The following is an 11,140-nucleotide window of genomic DNA, read 5'->3' on the forward strand; positions in this document are numbered from 1 at the left end:
TGTGCATTTGAAAAATTCGTTTTTGAATGTAGAAAATGTGAATGAAAATTTAATTTTTTATTAGTTATTGTTGTATTTCCGAACTATTTCTGTTTTTAAGTTGATAGCTGGTTTAATTTTGTTTCAATTCACTTTATGTTATTTTTCGTCTGTAGCAAATTTTCATTGAGAACTTTTCTTGTGCGTTTTGTTCATGCTTTCCTTAGTCTTTCTTCCTTCATTTTCATTTTCAGTTTTACTTTTAGCTTTTTATGTATCGTACTGTTTCGAAAATCACTTACTCACTAACGTCCACAAAAATGTGCCGTTTTCACGCTCACCCATTCGAAGTTTTAGCTCCTTGTGATTACGCGTTCGCTCTCGCACACATTTCCGCTCTCGCTTTAGCGCGCTCTTTACGTTTTGGACACATTTACCACGCGTTTGGGGTGTGTGTATGTGTATATTCGACAATTTCCTCACCTCAAAACACTTTTGCCAGCATCTTAAGGTATGTGTTGCTTTCGATATTTTTTTGGTCAATTTTGTTTTTATGATTTTCGCTTTATTTTTCGAAAAAGAAAAGCGTTTTTTCGATCATCTCGAGCGCGGTGATATGCGAAAAGCGTTTTTGATTTGGAAAATCACGTCAGTGGTCTCTGCGGAGGTTTCACGTTAGAACGTACATTTCGGACAGAAGAAAGCAACGCGCGTAAAGATCTTGTGTGGACCAAGTGTTAGATGAAAACTTCTAAAAAAATGTGCTTACCCTAAAAGTTGTTAAAAGAAAAGTGAGAAGCGAATAATGCGAGTGTGAACGAGAGTTGGGAGTTGCCTTAAATTTGGGAATTTGCAAATTTTATGCTTTCTGAGTTTTTGTGTTTTTTGTTTAAAAAGAAAAGGAATCAAACGAAACTTAATTATTTAATGAGTCGAGTGAGCGAGCGTGTTTTCGTGTGAATTTTGAAGTGTTTTTGAAAAACGTAAAAATTTAACGCCTGTTTTCGAACGTGTGCTGTTTGGTTTGATTGAGATTGAAGTTAAATTTTTTGATGATGATATGAGGAATATTTGATTTTTCAATGAAAAGGATTTTGAAATAAAAACGAATCACGCTAAATAAACGAAACGAACGGAATAGTAAATAAAAATTATAAACTTGCAGACACAAGCTTAAATTTATAATATTTATAAAACGAATACTTCAAAACGAAATCACAACACAAAAATACCAAAAATAAGAAAACAACAAATTAAGCAAATTTGAACATAATTAAAAAAATTAAAAAAAAAAAAATAATTATTATTATTATTATAAAATTTAAAATTTAAAATTTTGTGAAAATAAATTATGAAATATTTACTTATTAAGTGAAAACGTGTCAGAAATATAAACGTAATCTAAAAAAATGTTCCAGTTCGAAATTTATTTTTTTCGAAAAATTTCATAAAAAATTAAAATTTCACGAACGAAACTAAACGCCGTACAACTTCAAACTACTCTCCCTCTTGGCGAGTCCTTCCTTTTTAAAGTGCGTGTGCATAAAATGCCGCAAGAACAGCATATATCACAATTTTCAAACAATAAACAGCTGTTTTATTGATTTTGAAACTCGAAATTCGGGTGTGAGCTCAGTGGCCGTTAGGAAAATGCTACATTTTGAAAATTCAAATGCCATAATCATTCCATTAAGAACGAAAAGTTACTATTACGATTATTATTTCGCGAAGGTTGGCAACCATTACAATTATTATGGTTATACGGATCGTTAAAAGAGCGTGAAGCAGCGTAAAGCGGAAGTGAAAAGCTAGTTAGAATTGTTCAACGGAAAAACGGTGGTGGAAAAGAAGAGAAAAATACATTAAAAAAACTACAGACAAAATAAAAATTAAATAAAGTTATTAAAAAAATATTTTATTTTTTTGAAAATATCCAACTTATAGTTTTGAAGTCAAATGCAGGCCTCTCAATAACTTCTAACCAACCAAATTAATAAAGTGCAATAAAAAAATTTAAAAATTTAAAAATAATTTTAAAAATAATTAAAAAAAAATTTAAAAAATAATTAAAAAATAATTTAAAAAAATTTAAAAAATAATTTAAAAAAATTAACAAATAATTTAAAAAAAATTTAAAAAAAATTCAAAAAAAATATAAATTCTCAAAGCAAACTATTTTTGTCACCCAGCAAAGTTACGTTACTGTTTTCAATTCAATTTGCGCATTGTTGTTATTTTCTGTTTCAACAACTTTCCTGCATTTTATTTTGCAAGTTCCCGTTCGCAACAAATGCAGTCAGTGCGGCCATTGAGCCGGCTGTGATCCGTCGTTGACGTCGTCGGTTCGACTGTGGCTGCGTTTTCGTGTGGGCCTTCGTGGCGATCATGCGGGTCATTGCTGATACGGATGAACCACCAGCGAAATGTTGCAGATATTGTGAGGGTGAGCTGTTTGTTTGGGTTTTGAGTGTAAAAAGCAAAAAACTAACGGTTTATTACTTACGTGTAAAGTGTGGAAGACTGAAGTGGTTAAAATATACAAGAAAGGAGAAAAATGAAAACTGTGGCATTCTGAAATATTTGCAAGACTGTTAAGGAGTCAGTAGGGCAATCTTTTTTCAAAATTTTTTTTGGACTTTTTTATTTATCAACATTTTTGTCCGCCAGTGAAAAAAAGCACCTCATTCATCCAGCCATTTCTCCGACAGGTGTCATCAAAAAATTCCGAAAAAATTTGTTTATACACTCCACGATATACAAGGTCTGTCGCAAAAGAAACAGAACTTTTTAAATATAACTGTTTCTGGTGGCGCCACCTATTGGTGGGTATATGAAATAAAAAGTTTGATCTCTTGTCGACATTTCGTAAAAATTTTAAGACAATTGGATAACTACAATCGATGTTATCGATCAAAAAGCGACAGCAGCTTTTGGTCATCGGTCGTAAAATGCAAAGAGCAAATATAAAAGTTTTTACGATTCCGAGGGTATTGTACACCGAGAGTTCGTCTCACCTGGCCAAACGATTAATGCTGTGTTTTACCTTCCTGTAATGAAGCGTCTTTTGTTACGCATTCGTCGTGCTCGACCACAATACCGTGAGGCTGGGGCGTGGCGCCTGTTGCACGATAATGCGCCGTGCCATCGGTCGACGCTTGTCACTGATTTTTTGACAAAAAACTCCATATTAACCATTAATCACTCACCCTACTCACCTGATCTGGCACCCTGTGATTTTTACCTATTTGGAAAACTTCATTTGCCCATGAAAGGACACTGGTTTCAGGACATTTCAGCTATCCAAAAGGCGACGACCGATATTCTCAAGAGCTTTTCGAAAAATGACCTTAAACACTCATTTGAAATGCTAATTGACCAGGCTAAACGCTGTGTGGAAGCACAAGGAAACTACTTTGAATAAAAAAATATAACTTTTGAAAATATTAATTTTTTGTTGTTTTTTTAACAGTCCTGTTTCTTTTGCGACAGACCTTGTACGTCATGATATGTGAAAAAAGTTCTATTGTAGAATGAAAATTTCTATGAGAAAAAAAATTCTCAAAAAAACACGCCAGATTACCCTACTGACCCCTTAAGAGCCGTCTTTGTTTTTATTCTATTTTTGAATCGAAATTTGGTATCTGTGGTGCTGGATGCAATCCACTAAATGACCATATAATTTTGTAAAACATATTTTTTAGTTTTTTTTCGTGAGAAATTTGGGAAACAAATATTTTGTAAAATTATGCAAAGGCGGTTCTCAACGCTTCTCGGATTCAATGAAATTTTTTTTTTATGTTTGAAACTGTTGACAAATAAGTGTGGTATAAGTACAGTGCTAGTCATTTGTGGGTTATTTTTTATGCCCTACACAGAGTAAATTAATTCTGTAACATCCAGAAGGAAACGTCAGAGACCCTGTAAAGTACATTATATGTGACCTGGTCTGCGGAAAGGTGGCTTCGGTGTCAAAAAATCAATTTTCACTTTTTAGTTGATTCGGATGGAAGATGAGATGAGTTTTGTTTTCCCAAAAAACTAGTTTTCGCACGTTAGCTTCCTTTTCGTAGACCAGGTCACATATATAGATTTGATCTGCGTGAAGAGCTGAATCAATTTAGCTGTGACCGTCTGTATATACACGAACTTGTACCTGAGTTTTAGATCTGACGATGAACGATCTGAAAATTTTGCACATGTCCTTTTCTCTCCAAGAAGTTACTCGTTTGTCGGAATCGCCGATATCGGTTCACTAAGGCATTTATATAATGCCATACAAACTAAATGATCAAAATCTAGTTCTTGTGAGAAAAGTTTTTTTCATTTGGCAAGGTAAATTTAATCGAGATAAATATAGGGTTATATATTTATAAATGATCAGGATGAAGAGAAAAGTTGAAATCCGGCTGTCTGTCCGTGCAAGCTGTAACTTGAGTAAAAAATAAGGTACGTTCCTTTGTTCCGTAATATGTTCCTTTGAAAAAAAGTAAAGCGTAGTTCGCCACGCCCACAAAATACCATTAAGATATGAAATTGTAATTTGACAGAGGAGATTGCATTAGCAAGGGACACATTTAGGATAAAAATGTTGGAAAAGTGGGAATGGCCCCGCCCTCTAATTGGTTTAATGTACATATTTCCTAAACCACTTAATCTACAATAACCAAATTCGCTCTAGATAAACCCCTTGAGCACCCCTATCGACACTGTGGAAATTAATGAACCATAAACCCGCACTCTCCCCATATAACGGTACTGGTAAAAACTACTAACACTGTGATAAACCAATGACGCACACACGCGAGGACAGGAGATTTTATAGTATTCGGGGTAAAAATTTGACAGTGGGCGTGGTACCGCTCACTTTTTGGCGAAACCGAGCGACCGATTTCGACTAAATTTAGTACAAGATATTTTTCTCAAATTACTACATACGTCACAGTGCAAAAAGGGACGAAATCGGACTTCAACCACGCCAACTATTCATATAGAACAATTTTAAATTCCATCGGGTACACTTTCTTTCTAGTGTACACATCAAAAAGCAATTAATAAAACGGGATAAAACTTTGCATGAATAATGTCAAAACTGTTCAAGCCCCTAGGTACCGAATATTATGTGGACCGCAGTATCTAAAGTTGACTTTTCACCGAAAATATTGGACATTGTATGGGATATACAGTGCAATTGAAACTCAGAGAGAATCTTTTCCTGATAATAGTATCTCTATGTATTAAAAATGGGTTTAAACGGTTCAATACTTCCCTGAGCTCCCATATATGTACCTAATATAAATATTTTCTAACTTATTTGTGAGTTTACACCGCATACCATATATCGGCCAAGATACGATTTAACTCAATGAAAATGGGAGAGTGTGTTTTACTGATATGTGTGTATCTTTGTGCTTAAAATAGATACAATTAAGCAAGAGCTTGACTCAGCTTCCATACAACAAACATATAAAATAATGATTTTTTTATACCTTTGCTTAGTTTTTTTTAAAGTAGGTCAAAAGGTCATTTTACCTATATTTTTGATCCGCTGTAGATGAGAGAGCGTCCAAATCTGGATATATGTATCTAAAATACTAGTTGAAAATCTTCTAAGATATTCTCTATTATATACATATACATACATATGTATTACATATATACGAGTACATATACATTCCAATTGGTTAAGGAAAATATAATATTGAATTATATTGAGGCAAAATTTAATTTGTCCACAATGAAAGTTTTGAAACAAAAACAACAAGAAAAGCAAGCAAGAAAATTTCTCGCACACGACGTGTAAATGCGAGTATCGTCCATTTGCATTAATGGTTTTGAACTAGAAAACCACTCAAGTTCATTAACCTGAATGTGTTGCAAGTTTTGGATTTTCAAAATTTGTTGTTTGTGCTTTCTCATTATCCATGCGAGAGTCCATATGTATAGTATGTATGCATGCCTTGTACATTCAATTAAAGTTGTATTTGTGCGCATTTACCTTTGCTCCAAGTGCTGCTAGTTCTTTTCTGCAGCGCCAGCAGCCTTGCAACCCCCTCCCCGCTCTGCCATTGCCAATGTAAACTAAACAGAAACTGTAATCAGCGCATAATAAGATCAGTTTAACGAGTTAATTGAAAGATTTATGCGCTTACACGCACACATACTTAGCTGACTATGTTTTTGTGTGTGTGTTGAAGCAGGCATTTACATCCCTAAGTATATATGTATGTACCGAGTGTATAGCCGTAGATGTGTGTGGTTTACAATTATACCTACTTAAGCACTCTCTCATACCAGGTTCACACCCCTCTCGATTTCGCCGCAATTTAAAGAACTTTCACTTTATTTAAGTGTTTTGATAAAAAAGTGTTTACTGCGATGGTGTTAGTGTGCTAACGGTAAACAAACTCATTAAGATACTCTTCGTCTGCCTTAGTAAAGTTTAAGTATTTTGAGTTTGAAGATATATTAACTCTACTTCGAGTCTTCAATAGTAAATAGCTGAGACCCGACAATTTAACAGTCGACCCTTCCAAATATATTCAAACATCTCTAACACAGCATTTTCTGCATTAGGAGTTTTTAGCTAACAAAACTATTGGATATTTTTGTCATTGATGGTGGTTTCCACGTGGCGGGTTCCAAACCCAGCACTCCTCTTTTTGAGCCGTAAACCTAGGTCCCACAACTGTTCGCTATCGCATCTTGCGCAAGATTGCTCACGTTTCCAGGAACGCAAGGGTAGGAATTCCTACATACGACTGTAATTGCATATTCAGAAGCATGACTACCCCCATTACACCCTAAATGAACATCCTCTTTCCTAGCCCTGTGATTCTCTCAAGCAAGTCTGCTTCTCTCTTAACCCAGTTTCGTGCACGACAGTATTTTGATCTTACAAAGGCTGTCAGAGTGCTGTTGCTTCTTGCCTTATTCTTCATCTACTATCTTCAGAATAGTCGTAAGTGCCTAATAGGACTTAGGTCGCAGTGCAATCCTCATTTATTTATCTATCTTCAGAATTGTACTATTCATTGTATCATCCACTGTCTTTCCCTGTTTCTCTTTTTCTTATCGTGCGCTGCTGAAATGTAAAGAGATGCTTGATTTTACGAACGAATCTCAGTCTCAATGTCTATAACCAGTTTCGTTGACCATATACCGAACTGCACTATTTAGGTTCCTACAGGCCTTGAAGAAATATATTCAAGATCTTATTGTTTAACTCATATTGTCATCTCATCGTTGAAGCCTTTGTACTGTATATTTAGAAGAATTGTATAAGTAACTTGGATGATTTTTTTCACCAAAAAAGAAGACGAAGTTAACCTTTTTCGGCAGCATCAGTTATTGCCAAAGTCTGTGATCACTTCATGTTCTATTTGGTTTGGTTGTGAAAATATAGAGTTGCCATCATAATTTTCAAAAGCTTTTTCCCACAGTCCGAGAGATGGCGCCCATCGGTATACTTATTCAATACTTCTGTGCCACGTAAATTGGTCTTGAAAAAAATGTTTTAAAAATAATTTACTTCGATTACGAGTTTAGATTCATCGTTTTCTGTAGCCATCTTGTCATTCTCTCTCATAATGTGAATTATGATTTCTACTTTAGTCACTAGACATTTCATTTTACTCTTAAATGAATTTGTAGCGATTTTGAAAGGTTTTGTAAGTGATCATAGTACATTTATGTATTGTATTCTATGCACTCTTTTCTACATAACATTCTTCTTCAATTCTTTATAAGGTTAATGTGCCGTTATAAAGTTCCTTCAAACTAGTTGTTGCTCACAAGAAAGCTATGCATCTCTTCAGCCAAATATAAAACATTTACCACACCAGTTATTTCTGAAAGTGAATTTTTGCCCGGAACTCTTCATTTTAGTTCGAAAAAGCTACCCGTAGATCCAACCAGTAGATTTTCCTTTGAATATAAATGATACAAGCGGAAATCTTGCAAAATTTAATCCAAGTTCTCTCTCGCATCTATCTCTTACTGTTCAATACATGTTCGGATCTATAATCGACTAGAGCCGGTTAGGACTGTCTACAGAAACTTTTTCTAGAAAAAGTATGCCAAAAGTAGGGTTACGATGAGGATGTCGAGACGGGTTAAAATCCGGGTGACGATATGAAAAAATGTTCTGTCTGTCTGTTAGTTAGTTAGTTAGATGGGCATAATCGGTCCACTGCCATGCCCACAAAACGCTTTTAACCGAAATCCTATAAATTGTTATTACTAAGCACTGAATTAAGATATGAAACTCTAATTTGGGTTCGCAGTAGCAAGGGGCACCTGGGGCAAAACATTTTGCAAAATTGGGCGTGGCGCCGCTCTCTAATAAATTTCGTGTACTTATTTCTTAAACCACTTAAGCTACAACAACCAAATTTGAGAAAGTGATTGAAGTTGGGTGGTAACCCTGCTCACTTCCCATGTAACGGTACTGTTTAAAGCTACTAAAAGGCTGATAAATCAATAACTAAATACGCTATATACATTAAATTGTACACCTGAGATGGTAGAGAAAGAGGAAGACCTCCACTCCGTTGGAAGGACCAAGTGGAGAAGGACCTGGCTTCGCTTGGAATATCCAATTGGCGCCACATAGCGAAAAGAAGAAACGACTGGCGCGCTGTTGTTAACTCGGCTATAATCGCGTAAGCGGTGTCTACGCCAATTAAGAAGAAGAAGAAGGGCTTTGATGGACCCAGTGTCAAAATTGGACGTTGGGAGTGGCAACGCCCACTTTTAGGTGAGAACACATATCTCGAGACCCGTCCAACCGATTTGAACTAAATTTGGTAACTAACATTTCTTATTGCCAAAATTATCCAAATCCAACAAAAACTGTTTACTGCCTTAGCTACCGAATACCTGGACCCCAGTATCGATAGTTGACTTTTGACCGAAAATATCAATGTATGGGATATACTTTTGATATATACATGTACACTTGAAATTAAAAAATGGTTTGAACCGGGTCAATACTACTCTGAGCCTCCATATTGTGTTATTCAATCCCAAATTCGCCATTGAAATTTTTTCATCCTGGTATTTGGGATTACAGAAAAAAGTTAATACAAATGCTAAGGCAATTATATTTTTCAATGCATTATTTGCAACCCTGCCCAAAATGCAATATACTAGCGGCGTTCTGTAGTGCCTCATTTACAAGCAGTTGCCATGTGCATTTCCACACTTTTTATACCCTGAACAGGGTATATTAAGTTTGTCACGAAGTATGTAACACCCAGAAGGAATCATCGGAGACCCTATAAAGTATATACATATATAAATGATCAGTATGTCGAGCTGAGTCGATTTAGCCATGTCCGTCTGTCCGTCCGTCTGTCCGTCTGTCTGTCCGTCTGTCTGTCTGTATACATACATATTACGAACTAGTCCCTCAGTTTTTAAGATATCGTTTTGAAATTTTGCAAACGTCATTTTCTCTTCAAGAAGCTGCTCATTTGTCGGAACGGCCGATATCGGACCACTATAACATATATGTAGCTGCCATACCAACTGAACGATCGGAATCAAGTTCTTGTATCCACAACTTTCACATTTGACAAGATATATTCACGAAATTTGGTATATATTATTTTCTAAAGCAATAGTGTAATCTCCGAAGAAATTGATCAGATCGGTTAACTGTAGCATATAGCTGTCATATAAACTGAACACATAGTTACTAACAGAAATGCACCTGTGAAGGGTATTTAGCTTCGGTACAACCGAAGTTAACGTTTTTTCTTGTTTTTTGCTAAAATTGAAATTGATTGAAGAAGATTTCCAATATTTCTGAATAAAATTTTATTAATTGACACACTTTTTTATATGATTACGATGTGACTAAAATCTTCCATGTATTTTTAGAAATTGAGGACAAAGCGTTAGCTTGTTGCGCCTCACGTATTAATGACTTTTTCTCTTAAATTCAATTAATTACACGAGAATGTATAAAAATAAACACGATTTTAATATTACAATCGACAAGTACTAGTTTATATGTATGTAAGTGTGTATGATATGTATATATGTATCTATGCGCATTCGATTTTGTAAACAAATTTTTACGATTTCAATAAAAATGTTGCCGCCTTTGCTAAAGAGCAGATATTTACATTTTGTCGGAATTTCGCTGATGGCCGAACAGCTGCCCAATGACTAATAATAAAAAATAAAAGAGAAACAAAAAAGAGCGCAACAAAATAAATAAATAGAAACTATGAAAATTCTGTGAATTTTTGAAATCTGCCAACGAGCTTCGTAACTATGATGGAAGCAATCTAAAACTCAAATATAATCTACCTGTCCAAATGCATACATACATATCTACAGTTTGGCATTGCTGTCCGTTTTGGCCAAAACAACTTGTTTACATAGTGAGTTGTGAATAGAACATGCAATGGAAACCTTGAGAACGTTGTAACTATTTGCCTTGTTGTTGTTTATTGTATAGATTACTTGATTGAGAATGCTGAAAACAGACGCAACCGTGACCGTTAGTAACGATAATGTCACATTTTGACTGTGAGCGCAGACTCACTTTGAAATTAAAATATTCGGTGGCATTGGAAGAACTCATTGCATTCTGGCTGTGCAGAATTACAAAGTGTTAAGAGTGTTTGGCATGAAATATGTAGTTATAACGGGTGATGCAATTCTAGGTTCCCTACTTTTTTAAAGAAAAAACACAGAAACTTTAAATTTAATGGGAAATGTTTATTGTCATTCGACAGAAGATTCGAAGACTATCTCTTTCAAATGTTGAGCGCGGCTACGTCTCAGATGGTCCATCCGTTGAGTCCAATTTTCACTAACTCATTCGAGCATTTTGACTGGTAACTGGCGAATGACACGCGTGATGTCTAAAAGCATAGGCTTTAGACTTTACATATTCCCGCAGGAAAAAATCTAACGGTGTTATATCACACGATCTCGGTGATCAATCTACCGGCCCAAAACGTAAAATTATCTGCCCACCAAAGTGTTCTCTCTCAAATACATTGATTGATCCGATGTGTGGGAAGTGGGCCGTCTTGTTGAAACCAAATGTCACCGAGATCACAAGCTTCAATTTCAGGCATCAAATAGTCGGTTGCCTTGGCGACCGATGATTCCAAAACCACATCAAACCGTTGTTTTTTTCTGA

At 35.3% G+C, this 11,140-nt stretch overlaps 1 protein-coding gene across 1 annotated transcript in view; it reads left to right on the forward strand.

Annotated features, from left to right (window-relative positions):
• The first annotated feature begins 2,291 nt into the window (after nt 1-2,291).
• The window catches only part of LOC120776962, a 232,324-nt gene continuing 223,475 nt past the window's right edge, over nt 2,292-11,140 (forward strand). Inside the window, exon 1 of the mRNA XM_040108053.1 lies at nt 2,292-2,422. Within this exon, the coding sequence (XP_039963987.1) occupies nt 2,365-2,422 (58 nt within the window). The 5' untranslated portion in view covers nt 2,292-2,364. The remainder of the gene's footprint in view (nt 2,423-11,140) is intronic.

Source organism: Bactrocera tryoni, chromosome 5 (assembly GCF_016617805.1).
Source record: "Bactrocera tryoni isolate S06 chromosome 5, CSIRO_BtryS06_freeze2, whole genome shotgun sequence".
In the NCBI taxonomy this organism is placed as follows: Eukaryota; Metazoa; Arthropoda; class Insecta; order Diptera; family Tephritidae; genus Bactrocera; species Bactrocera tryoni.